Source organism: Podarcis raffonei, chromosome Z (assembly GCF_027172205.1).
Source record: "Podarcis raffonei isolate rPodRaf1 chromosome Z, rPodRaf1.pri, whole genome shotgun sequence".
Lineage (NCBI taxonomy): Eukaryota > Metazoa > Chordata > Lepidosauria > Squamata > Lacertidae > Podarcis > Podarcis raffonei.
This window is the reverse complement of record NC_070621.1, coordinates 6,231,386-6,244,379: the sequence shown is the minus strand read 5'-3', so window position 1 is coordinate 6,244,379 and position 12,994 is coordinate 6,231,386. Positions and strand designations below refer to the sequence as shown.

Here is a 12,994-nt window from a genome sequence, read left to right as displayed (position 1 = left end):
TGGAGTCTGACAACATCTGGAAGGCCAGAGGTCTCCCCATCCCTGATGCAAAATAACTTCTGAAAGATATTATCACTGTGGTTTGTAGCACATCCAGGCATTACTGGCTGGATAAACCCTTAATTCCAAACCATAAAATTATACCCTTTGGCAATGCAAATCAGAGTAGTAGTCATGGTCGTCGTCAAACTCATCCTAGAGTAGTGGGGGAAATGACTGAGAATAAAGCTTCCATAACACTTCACAAAAGAAATTTCTTTTATCTTTGGCCATTAGCTCCCATTAGGAGAAATGGCAACTCTTGGTACATTTACACAGAATTCTCTCTTTCTCGCTCTGGTTTTCTTTCTTTTTGGCACCTGCATAGCTGAAATCTTTACAATTAAGTACAGGGAATCTCAAAAAAGCCGTTTCTGCATGTTCTGTAATTCCCTCCCCCATCCCATATTGTTTACTCCCAATCCCACCGAGCAACACCTCAGCAGATTTTCACGTTCTGACCCTTTTTAATGATTACAGGAATAACTAAACATGCCCGGCAGTTTTACATATTTGCTTGAATGGTTTTCTTTCAGTATTCCAATAAACAAAGACCTTTCCATCACTCTCTCTCTCTCTCTCTCTCTCTCGTATATTAATTACATTTTACATTTTTTTTTATTTGTTTAAATCTCTTTCTTTTAACTTCTTTTTTAATGTTGGGTTGGGGGTTTTGTGTTTGTTTTTTACAGCAAAAAGGTGAGTCTGGTAGTACCTAAGTACATAAAGTCTTGGTTAGCAGAGCTTGGCAGTCATCTGGTCAGATTGCTTGAGGATTTCGGTGTTGTACAGATCCAGTGCGTGATTCACACGGATGATCTCACTGTTGGTCAGTTTCAGACGGTGCTTGAGCATACAGGAGAACAGATCCAGCTGGGGCTTCCCTGGTGCTACAGGAGGTGCCAGTCTGTTGATTCGGTCCCGTATATCCAAAAGCAAGAGCATGACGGAGGAGGAGGAGTAGAACTGCCCGCCTTGTGTGTAAGACTGGTTGACCTGTTGCACTGCACTGCGCAAGAGGTCAGCATTGAAGCGCAAGCTGTATCCAAACACCTGAATGTCTGAGATCTTGATGTAGAACTGACGCTTGTTGGGATCAGAGAGGTCCACGGGCCCTTGGCCAGTCTCATTGCGCATCAGGGAGGGCAGCCGAGTCCGGCTGCGTAGGTAGATGTGGACAGTCTCAAAAAAGGTTTTCCACCTGTTCCCAAGCAGCAGGGTCCAGTTATAGCACTGGCTGTTTTGCAAGCGGATTTTCTCCCAGCGTGGGTAGCCAAATTCTCCAAAGGGCATGTTCCAGCCTTCGGAATGACTTCCACTAAACGGGTTAACGTAGACAAAGAACATGGGGTCCAGGCTGCTGTTGCGCATTTGGCAGATGCGCATGGAGATCCCAATCACCATGTGAATGAAGTCCATCCTGTTCTTGTTGCTCTTCAAGGTGAGGGACATGCGCTTGCGCCACCTCGGGTCAAAGAAGGTGTCCAGGCGGATCTCATTGCTGATGAAGGTGGTGTGCACATACAGGCGAGAGTCCATCTTCTGCAGGAGGTACTTCAGCTCCAGGTCCTGGAAGTCCAAGTCCGTCTCAAAGCTGATGAACTGCTCACTGCGCTCTGAGTCCACATTCTGAGGCTCACATCGACCCCGTGAGAGACGGTAGCCCTTGTTGCATGAGCCACAGAGGGATATGTTGGCCAGGCTGCACATGGCACAGCTGTTGTTGCCTCCAATGATGCATGGGATTGGTCGCTGGCACAGGCTGGTGCTTCCATGGCAGACACAGCTCCTCTGACTTTCCAGGAAGGTTCCCCAGAACCCGTTCTCATTGCAGTAGAGCAGGGACTGAACCCGGGACAGCCATTGCTGTATTGTCCTATAAGGGAGAAAGACAGGGGCATGAACTCCAAATTTCTAAAGGCAGCTGTCTAGGGTATCATTTTAACTCAATGCCACAAAGTAGAGGTGAGAGAAATGAAGTAGCTAAGTGGAAGTTGTCAATAGGCAAGGAGTTCCAAAGTGTAGATCCTGCCACATTAAAATACTGATTTCTTACAAGTGCAGAGTAACAACAACAACAACAATTTATTACTTATACCCCACCCATCTGGCTGGGTTTCCCAAGCCACTCTGGGCAGCTTCCAACATGAGATTAAAAATACATTAAAACATCAATAATTTTTTTAAAAAAATAAATAAATCCCTAAACAGCGCTGAGTATTATGTGACTGTTCTGCACTGGGTTGTGTTTAATCCGTCAAAGCTCTACTCAGAGTAGACCCATCAGAGTAAGTCATGCCATCAATTTCAATGGCTATACCCTAAATAGGTATAACACTGGCAACCAACCCATTCACATTCTCTGTGCCCTGCATAATTTCACATATATTCACACCCACACCCACACACACACACCCACACACCCACACCCACACACCCTTTAAACCAAATAACCCATGACAATGGATTATTGGGGAAGGATTCTGCAACCACCACCACTACCCATCGTTTACCTTGCTACAATTAGAAGCAAGACACTGAGTGCAACCAACCTGTGTGCCAATAAAATCTTTCAAGAACAATCATACAAAAATGTGTGCATTTAGTCTACCACCCACCTCACAGATAAGTATATCTTATTCTGTCTGTCTGACTGCCAGCCAGTGTGTTATAGTGGTCAGCATGACCATTGGGGAGACCCTCATTCATAGAATCACAGAACTGTAGAGCTGGCAGGGAGCTCTAGGGCAATCTAGTCCAGCCCCCTGCAATGCAGGAATAATAACTGAAGAACCCCTGACAGATGGCCATTCAACCTCTGTGTAAAAACCTCCAATGTAGGAGAACACCATTTGGACATCATACTCATTGGCCTACATCTGGAAGGCCACGTCAAGTTTGCCACCCCCGCTTCAGAACTTCAACCTCCTGTTGTTGAATCCCAACCAGATTACAGCCAGCTAGCCCTCTTCTGATGGGACTAACAAGTGGACCACCCTGAACAGAGCAGTCACAGTTTTCCAGGACTTCTTAATTCTACCATCATTTCCTCCTGTCCAAAGAACTCTTTCCAACTCCCCCCTCTTCCCTGGCTGTGCTAATGAATGCCTCATTGTTTCCCCAAAGGCTGAGAGTTTTCAGCAGCTCAGCAGCGACAAGACACTTACTAATGAGAAATTAGGATGCCATCCCTGCAGATTGGGAGGAGTGATTACAGACGGAGGTTCTGAGAGTCGGATTAGTAGGATTCACGGCACCTGCCTAGCTTGACCCCAGAATAATCATTAGGTTGTGTGCTGTATCAAAGGCAGATTTAAAAATGACACAATAGTGCAGAAGAGCAAGGCAAATTGAGGGAGGGAGATGGGAAGGGGGAGGAATCGGGGTGGTGAGACATGGAGTTGGCGTGGGAGGATGGGAAATGGATGGGCATGTATAATTTAAAGAAGACTGGAAACAAAAGGCGGAGAAACGCAGAGACACCAGAACCCCTCAAGATGATGAGGGAGAATGAGGGCTTGGAATGATAAGACTAGATATGTAATTAAAAGATCATTCAGCCCAACCTCCAATGCAGGAATCAGAGAATTATATAGTTTGAAGGGGTCCAATGGGTAATGTAGTCCAACCCCCTGAAATGTTTCCTCTCTCCCTCCTCTGCCTCTCATATCATCTGAAACATAACAAGACTTGGATGTGGGTGTGAAGGGTGGGGTGTCTTGAAACCCCCACATGGGACCCTTCTTCTGGCTGACCCAGTGGAGAGGGAAGATAGGACTTGTTTATTCATTTGCTGAAATTTATATGCCACCTTTTCACCACAAGGTGTTCAAGGCAGCTAACAACCATTATACTCTATCATCTATCTATCTATCATCTATCTATCTATCTATCTATCTATCTATCTATCTATCTATCTATCATCTATCTATCATCTATCTATCTATCTATCATCTATATCTATCTATATCTATCTATCTATCTATCTATCATCTATCTATCTATCTATCTATCTATCTATCTATCTATCTATCTATCATCTATCTATCTATCTTCTATCTATCTATCATCTATCTATCTATCTATCTATCTATCTATCTATCTATCTATCTATCTATCATCTATCTATCTATCTATCTATCTATCTATCTATCTATCTATCATCTATTATATTCCAAGGAAAGTAAAAGTATCCCAACACAATCTCCTCCTCACCTCCCAGCTTACTAAATTATAGATTGCATTTCTATCCCACCTTTTTCTTCAAGGAGCTCAAGGTGGCATGCAGTGTTTTCCCCCCTCCCCATTTAATCCCCACAACAGCCCTGTGAGATAGAGGTTAGACAGAGAGGCAGTGACAGGCCCAAGGGCACCAAGTGGGGAATGGCTGAGTGGGGAATTTGAACCCTGGTCTTCCAGGTTCTAGTCAGACACTCTAACCACTGCACCACATTGGCTCTCAAGCTTGCTCTGGATATGTTGCTACTGTTGCCTGACTTCTCTCTTCATCTTCATATTCTCCCTTCATCTTCATATACATCTTACAAGCTCTTCCCCTGCCCTGCTTCCTCCAACACCTGTCCTATTTGCAAGGAAAGCTTTCGCTCATGAGGTGGGGAATCCTTCTTTTCTACTGGGGACTGCATTGCTTAAGGGAAGAATGGGTACGTTTTCTGGCCCAGTGGGTCAGATTTTTATCTTCTTTCCCCACCTTTGGCCAACTTTGATGGGTGAGCAGGGACCTATGGGGAAAGCACTGGTGAAGTAGCACCCAGCAAGCTTGACCCCTTAACTCACTTGGAAATGAGCAGAGGGTTCGTTCCTGATGGCTGAACTCACCAGCAAGTTCTTCATAGTGTATGGGCTAGGGAATTTGCTTCATGGGCCAACTTGGATCTTCTGGTAGGACCCATCCATGACTTAGGGCAGGAGCAACATACTCGATAGTTGGTAGGGCTAGAGTCAAAAGTGGGCAGGGCTTCAGCTAAATGTGGATAGGGCCAGAGAAGGTTTCACAAAATCAAAGAAATGTAGAGTTGGAATGGACCATGAAGGTCATCTAATCCAACCCCTGGCAATGCCGGAATCTTCTGCCCATGGTGGGAATTGGACATACAACCCAGAGATTAAGAATCTCATGCTTGACCAACTGAGCTATCCCAGAAGGAATCCCCCCACCCACCATCCTCTTTTCTCTACAATCCTTTCTTTCTTTCTCCCTTCCTCCCTTCCAACCCTCATCTCTCTCTGACAGCCATCGCCCCAGTTTTTCCCCTGTTTGCCACATTAAATTAATTAATAATTCCATACCCTACAATTGTCCCTATTTTCCAGGGACAGTCCCGGAACTACACAAGCCATCCCAGCTTTTAATTTGATTCCATTAAGTCCCTCTTTTCCCCACCAGTGCTGTCACCACTGAACTCTGGGAGGAGGATGAGCTGGCACTTGTCCTGGTGGCAGTGGTGGCTGAGAGTATAGTATAGGCCATGAGAAATTAGGCCACAAGCCAGATCTACACCCTCTGCTCCTAGATAGGGGGAGTATTGCAAAGTCTAGTGGCTGTAGCCTGATGTTTCTCCCCTCCTAGGTGTGATAGAGAGAGACACAGTCACTCACTGCCTCAACAGTCAGGCTGTTGTTGCCTCAGCAGCTGACAAATGAGTCAGTTCTGCACCCACTAGCCTGGACCTAATTTTCTTTTTCCCATAGCTTCCTGCACAGTGGGGCTACCCATCGGCATTTGCTCTTCCAGGCAGAACCAATTTGCACATTTCATCCTGTGCAGATATAATACATATTCAGCAACATGGAGGTGCACAGGGAACATGAGGCACTTCCGTCCACTGCCCCTCCTGCCAGTGATACAGCCCAAAGCTGCCTGAAAAGGAAGACCAGAAGGAAGGAGAAAATGGAGAGAAAGAGAGTGGGGAGTAAGGAGAAAATGAATCAGCAGTTATGTGCTTCCAGAGGGTTTTGGAAGTGTGAAAGGACTTTTATCACATGTCTCGCTTGTGTTGAAGCTGCTAGAGTCTATCACCCCCTCTCCCTCTCCTGCGAGGTAGAAGGAAGCCAATGCACTGGATGGGGGGGTGCGGAGAGAGGCACTGAAATCTATAAATATTGTTATCACAGAACAAGCCCAGCAACAAAGCCACATCAACAATGGCTAACACTGCAGAACTCACCTTCTTAGTCTCTGCCAAGGACAGTTCCACATTTTTGCTGAAGGCAAGGATGCATTTCAGAAAACACAGAATCTTTTGGCATTTAAAAAGCTAACCTGACATAATGCATTCTGAGAATGCACCTCCGAAGATGGAAGTTAGGGAATGGGATCCAATTTATACAGAGCCCCTCTATGGAATCAGAGAAGCTCAGCAAATGACAGGCAAAGCACAGGGGCTACACAATCTGTTAGCCTTTAAGGCGCTGCAATACTCCACCTCCCTGTATTTGATACAGTAGACCAAAGGTTTTCAACCTTTTTGAGCCCACGGCTCCCTTGACCAACTGCATTCTTTCTGCAGCACCCCTGTGGGGCTCAGGGGCCCAGTTATGTCACCCTTGCCTGCAGAGCTGGCAGCCCCTCATTCTTTTTTAAACACCCTCCCTTGTGGAGTGCTCCCTCAGTCTCTTTTCCTCTTCCCTCTCTGAGCTGGTATCTGAGCTGCCCTCCCCTGCCCTGTCCAAAAGAGAGGTGCCCCCTCACACTGCCCAACAGGGGCCTGGGACTTGTCTGTCGATTCCCAACAGCAAGAGCTGGTGGACTGGCTGGCTGGGCTCCCTCGCCCACTTACTTGCTTGCTCACTCTGAGGCCGCCTCAGCTCCTGGCAACCAGTACCCCCTGGCCAGCCACAGAGGCACCATTCAGCTGTAGAAGTCTTTGGGAGGCAGAGATGCGTGAAGACATCAGAGGAAGGAGGGAAGGAAAGAGGAACAGATGCCAGTGCTGCCCATGACCATCATTCAAGGTACCCCATGGTGCCACGGCACACTGGTTGAAAACCATTGCAATATACCAACAGAATTACCCTCTGAGAATATTTCATGGAGGAGGAGGCGATTCTCTCAGAGATTTTGATTGCTTTATATTTCCATGTCAAAATCAGCACAACTACACCCCAATCTGAAGAAGAAAGGCCAAATACCACTGGAACGGCCAAAGCGAATATAATTGAGAGTTGTGTAGCAACACTGACAAAAAGGGGAGGGAGGCTCACAGCTGTCCCCCTCAAAACAAAAACTCTCTTAAACTCTTTCTTTCGCCAGTTAGGTGCACATTCATAGAGGTGCTTTCTGAATATATTCTACGCAGGCAGACTGGCAGATAAAACTACGGGACTATGCAAAGATGGCTGGATTGACTGGGAAAACTAGAAATCAGGAGGATCAAAACTTCAATAGAGAATGGGACAGATTTAGATTGTATTTAAAAGAACACGAGGCTCTTTTACTGCAAATGTGACTAACCATTTTCAGCATGAGGGCCAAACGTAAGGGTGAACAGCTCTCTAATGACTAGCAATGGGTTGGGCCAAGGTGTCCAACACACACTCACTCATGTGTGTTAGAAGATACACACACACTCACCACACACAGAGTGAAAATACACAGGCACACACACACACATTCAGACAGATACATACAGATGTACACATATTCAGGCACCCCATTCATCGCCTACAAATCACCAGAGGTGTATGCGTTTGGTGCAAGGGAGGGGGGAGGGAAGTCTTCCCCATCACAGCAATGGGCTAGAAGGATGCTCCCTTCCGTCCTCCCCTCCCCACATCACAGCATAGCCCACCACAGTGATGGAGTGAAAGAAAGCCCTGTGCTTTGTTTTCTGAGCCTCTATGGTTTTCTACTAATGGTTGTGTGCCAGGGTGAGAAGTACTTTTCCAATGTAATAAATGTGTGAGTTAACAGAGGGTTGGCAGGTCACTAGAAGGGGTTTCATGGACTGGATAGATAACCCAAGAGGCTGATACAGTGGGTATTGATGAACCAGGTTCAGAACCAGCAGGGACCTACTTCTCTCAAGGTTATGAAGCAAAATGTACTCAGCTAAGCAATTTCTGTGAGATGAGCCAGCCTGGCTGTTCCAGTCTTTTAGCGTTTTTAGCCAGTAAGTGAAGCCAGAACTGTGATTGATGAATGAGTTGTTTTGACACTGGGCAAAAGGAATCCCTGGGGTCCTAAACAGCTGCTGTTTCCCCCTCCCCTTTTAGGTGCTTCTGTCTCATTTTCTACTCCTTGGAAATTGTGTTCTTCTTTTCCCCATCTAGCAACCAGGACACACCCTTCCTGTGGTGGGTTTCCCTGAGATCAGGTACTTCCTAGAAATTATTTTCTGCAAATACTACTGCATGATAAATATGGGTGGATGTTAAAGAACACCCCCCCCAAAAAAAGTAGCACATGGACTTTCATACTTTGCAAGTGGGTTGGAGGGCTCAATGCACATACAGTGTACTCGGCCAATAAAACCATTTTTGTACCCCTGGGGCTAGATCTGGACCTCAGGCCACTGATTCACCACCCCTGTGCTACAGGCAGCATTCTCCAGAAATAGCTGTGTTAAAATTCCAAGTGTTCCAATATCTGGAACACTTACAACAGTGATCTTCTCCACTTGGTTTGAAAAAAAAAAAACTAAGAAGAGTCCTGCTGGATCTGACCAAAGGTCCATCTAGACCAGCATCTTCGCTTCTCACAGCGGCAAACCAGATGCCTCTGGGAATCTCACTGCCCTGGCTCCCACCCAAAATGTGCAGACAGAAGCTCTTGCTTGTATTTATTCAGCCAAGTAACAGTACAGACTTGGCAGCAGACACAGCACCCATGAGTCATGATTCAGGAGCAATGCAAGAAGTTCAGAAATGGATGGAAATGCCAAAGGTACCCCAACCATATTCCCTTCTGTACTCATCAAGCTTTCAATGATTGCTCACTTGCAAGACTCTTGTGTTTGAAGGAATGCTGAGATTGCAAGTGCACACTCCGCTGGAGCAGAAGGTCCGCTCCTGTCTGTGAAGGTGTTGCCTGGTTCTAAGCCACAATGATGCATCTAAGCCACATTTTCACAGCATTTTGCTTTTTTAAAAAAATGAAAATTCATCAGAATTTTAGTGCAAATTTCTCCTGTAGTGCAAATTTTTCTGTATGTAAATTTTGATGGATTTACACATTTTTGCATGCAGTGAGCTTGCATATTGCACTCACTTTACTTATGCGATCACAACCTTTTATGGGGGGGGGGGAATAAAATAAAAAATGGAGATGTGGGGAAACCCACCACCCACTTCTCTCAATTTATTTATTTTTTCCTCACCCATGCACCCAGCGGTTTTCCTCACTTAATAGGCTTTAGGTGGTAGAGGAAGAAAAAGATGTAGGAAAGTGGTGCTTTGGTGGGGTGCCCAAACGCAGAGTCCCCCTGCCCAGCACGCCTAACTGCTGAGGGGTAAAATGAATGGACACAACTGTCTGGTATTTGAAATGGCCACAACTTTACTGATTTCAGATATAGGAAGCCTTGGCATATGCATTGGGTGTGATTCCCCTCAGCCCCTCCCCTGCTGGAGGACTGACGCACAACAGGGTCTATGTGCGGGTGGATCCATCACAAAACGCAAGTTTAAGTGGATGGCCCCCAAACGCTCAGGTAAGCTCTATGGCCCGCTAGCCCTAACAACTGGCTTTTTGGACAGAGACTTCCCTCCAGACCCCTCTAATGGGGTACCCTGTTAACGTCACCATTAACAGGGGGTGGATGAGTCACCACTTCACCACACCCCAGTTGGATGAAAGACTATAGGATTCTGCCCAAGGCCTAAATCGCCAAAGTTGTGACTAATGCTATGGGGAAGGCAAAACCTGCAGAGCAGGGAAAATTCCTTCCTTGCTCTGAATATAGCACCCATCAAAAGACCACAGCAAAGCCTGGCTAGCTGAAAAAAGAAATGGTTAGAGCAGTAATCAACTATTAATGAAGGGAGGGGAAAGGTGGGTGACTCTCCCGGCCAACTGAATGCTGTGATGAGTGGTCGGCCGGGCTAAGTAAATGGACATGCCCCACCCCCAACCTGCCACGTATTGGCTGATTTGAAGGACGGGTTTGACGGGAACCCATGAGCCTCTGTGGTAGCCAGAGGGGATGGGGAAACACCCAAAAATTGCATTGTGCGTCATGCGAGAGAGGAGGTATCGCACTGGGCCACAACCGGCAAGATGGTAAATGGCCATTCTACATGCGATCCTAGCTGAATCCCACAAATACTTCAATATATCCTTTTCAACATCTGATCTGACTTTGCAGAAGCTCCTCTTCATCACCATATTGCCATTTGCCGTATTTCATCCGCCTGCATCAGCTACTCTCGCATTCTCACAAAACGAAAAAAGCAAAGCAAAACAAAACCCAAAGCACAACAGGCCCATAAATCTTCAGTCAAGCTCAGAGCTCTTAAATCTATTACTCCCCTCCACCCTGCAAAGTTAGCAGCCTTCCCTGAGGCAAACTATGCATCAGCCTGCCCATTCAGAAATCACACAAATAGATCAGCAAAAAAGAGAGAGAGAGAGAAGGAAATGAATTCAGCATTTGATTCAATTTCCATTTGAGTCACTTTTAATTTTATTTTTTTAATTAACTTCATTTGCTCTGCTTGTTTGGCAAACAAAATCTATAGATAAAAAAACAAAAAGTGAAACTGGGAGGGAGTATAGATTTTTAAAAATCTGGATTCACACCTTCCTGCACCATTAAAATTGGCTGAACACAACTTTCCCTTTCAGCTTTCAGCTCTATTCTGCTTCATTTCCGGAAGGGCAGTTGAGTGTCAGCACGTTCCTTTAGGCTATAATTGAATATAGAACATGCTATTTCTATTAGACCTTTGTGAATGGGACAGAGAGTGTCACGCTGTTAATATAACCACTCCATCTTTTCAAAGTCAGCGGCACATATTAAATGCTGCTGTCTCGGTCGGGGCATTCACACAGTCAAAATTGCCCCAGTATGGGGCCATATTGGGTCTAATTTTGTGCAAGGTATATTCTAGTAAACTCATGTCAGATGTGTGGCAAAGACAGAGGCTGAACAGTGGACCATGAAGCTGAGTCTGGATATCTGTTGAAGAAAACACACTAACTTTCTCCCCTAAGTTGCTGTCATAATCTAAAACCTATGCCACTTGAAAAACTGCCTCCTGTTCTAACTGGACTCAGCTTGCCTGCTTCCTAAAGATAGGGGAGAAAATTGGTTCACATTTTAATGTGAACCAAACTAATCATCACTCCCTGAAATCAATGTGTCAAGTGTTGTCAACTTTCTAGGCTTGTGGGCATATTTGGATTTTTGACTGAGTGCTATGGAACCACCATACTCTGACCACTTGAAGGAAAACAGAGAGAGAGAAAGAAAGAGGGTCATGGCACTTCCACTCACTTTCAACTTAGTTAACTTCGAATAACTCCCAAAATGAATAATAATAAAAATCCTATTAGAAACACGGAGGAAGCACTGAGAGTTTGATAATCAAGCTATTTAGCTGTGATTCCTTTATTGCAGGGAGTTGGACTAGATAACCCTTTGGGTACAATTCTATGATTCTACAATTTTACGAGCAAGAGCCAAGTGGGAACCAGGACAGTGATATTCCCAGAGGCCTCTGGTTGGCCACTGTGAAACATGGAAATGCTGGGCTAAATGGACCTTTGGTCTGATCCAGCAGGGCTCTTCTTAGGTTCTTATAACATCAAGTGGAAATGATTGCTGTTGTAAGTGCCCCAGATATTGCTGGCTTTGAATACAGCTATTTCTGGAGAACAGAGATTCTTCAACTATGCCATTCAGTTTTTTCAATACCAGTTACTGGGGATTTCTGGTGGGTTCATGCCCAGCTTACAGGCCACTGTGAGAATAGAACACTGGTCTGGATGGGTCATTGGCCTGATCCAGAAGGCTCTTCTTATGTTTCTGCTTCCTGGACCAGATGCCTCCCTACCCCTGGCACAGAAAGAGAAAGGACGCACACACACACGCACATGCACCACACACTTTGCTTTATCAAATGGTGTGGATAAAATTGAGAGCAAGTAGAATACTTCTGAGCACACAGAGCTAAAAGAGGAAGCGGGAAAGGGGGCACTTTTCTGCCTTCCTTTCCCAACTCTATTTACTTCTCCAGAGAGAAAGAGAAAGGAGGCAGAAGCCACATGGGCACCAAGGGCAATCCAGGATTGATGACCTTTGTACTTGTCAAAATTTGCACATCTCTAATTTTGCAGTACAGTCCTCCTACCAACAAAATTGGACAAGGAGAAGCCACTCATCTATAATGCTGACCAAATACCCAGGAGTCTCCTCCTGCATTCATGTACACAAGTAGAGGATGGACAAACCTGTCATTTATCCCCTATCCATTTTTAATTTTTCAAATCTTTTGTACCATTTGCCCCATTTATGAATCAGTTTGCAATTTTTCTTTAAAAATGCATGAAAATTCATAGGCACTTGCATACACATTGCTCCTATTCCACACATTGTTGCAAACAATTCCCCCTAACATAATGCATTTTGTAGTATTATTTCCAGTAATGTATACATATTGTGTGCAATTATCTCTAATCTGTACAGTTTTGTACAGACTGATTTCTTGCCCTGTGGACAAGGATTCACAAACATCATTTTGGATTACTAGACAAACCACAATTTTCTTCTCAAAGGAAGATTAGGCAAATCTTACAATTTCAGTTTCTCTCCATTTCTCATTTTTAAGTTCATTTTACCACAAATTCGCATCATTTTCTGAGGGTTTTTTTTTTAAAGTCCTCATGAAAATGTATAATTTTGGTGTGAATTTCTCCTAATACATACATTTTTATACAATTTTGCATAATCTATGCATTTTTGCAAAGCATTTTCCTTACATAAATCTTCTTTCT

The 12,994-nt window shown here is 45.0% G+C and overlaps 1 protein-coding gene across 2 annotated transcripts in view; it reads right to left on the bottom strand.

Annotated features, from left to right (window-relative positions):
• Nucleotides 1-234: 234 nt before the first annotated feature.
• Nucleotides 235-12,994, bottom strand: part of BRINP1 (BMP/retinoic acid inducible neural specific 1) — a 108,167-nt gene continuing 95,407 nt past the window's right edge. For both annotated transcript variants that reach the window (XM_053373488.1, XM_053373486.1), the window contains one exon: nt 235-1,915. In XM_053373488.1, the coding sequence (XP_053229463.1) occupies nt 775-1,915 (1,141 nt within the window). In that variant the 3' untranslated portion in view covers nt 235-774. The remainder of the gene's footprint in view (nt 1,916-12,994) is intronic.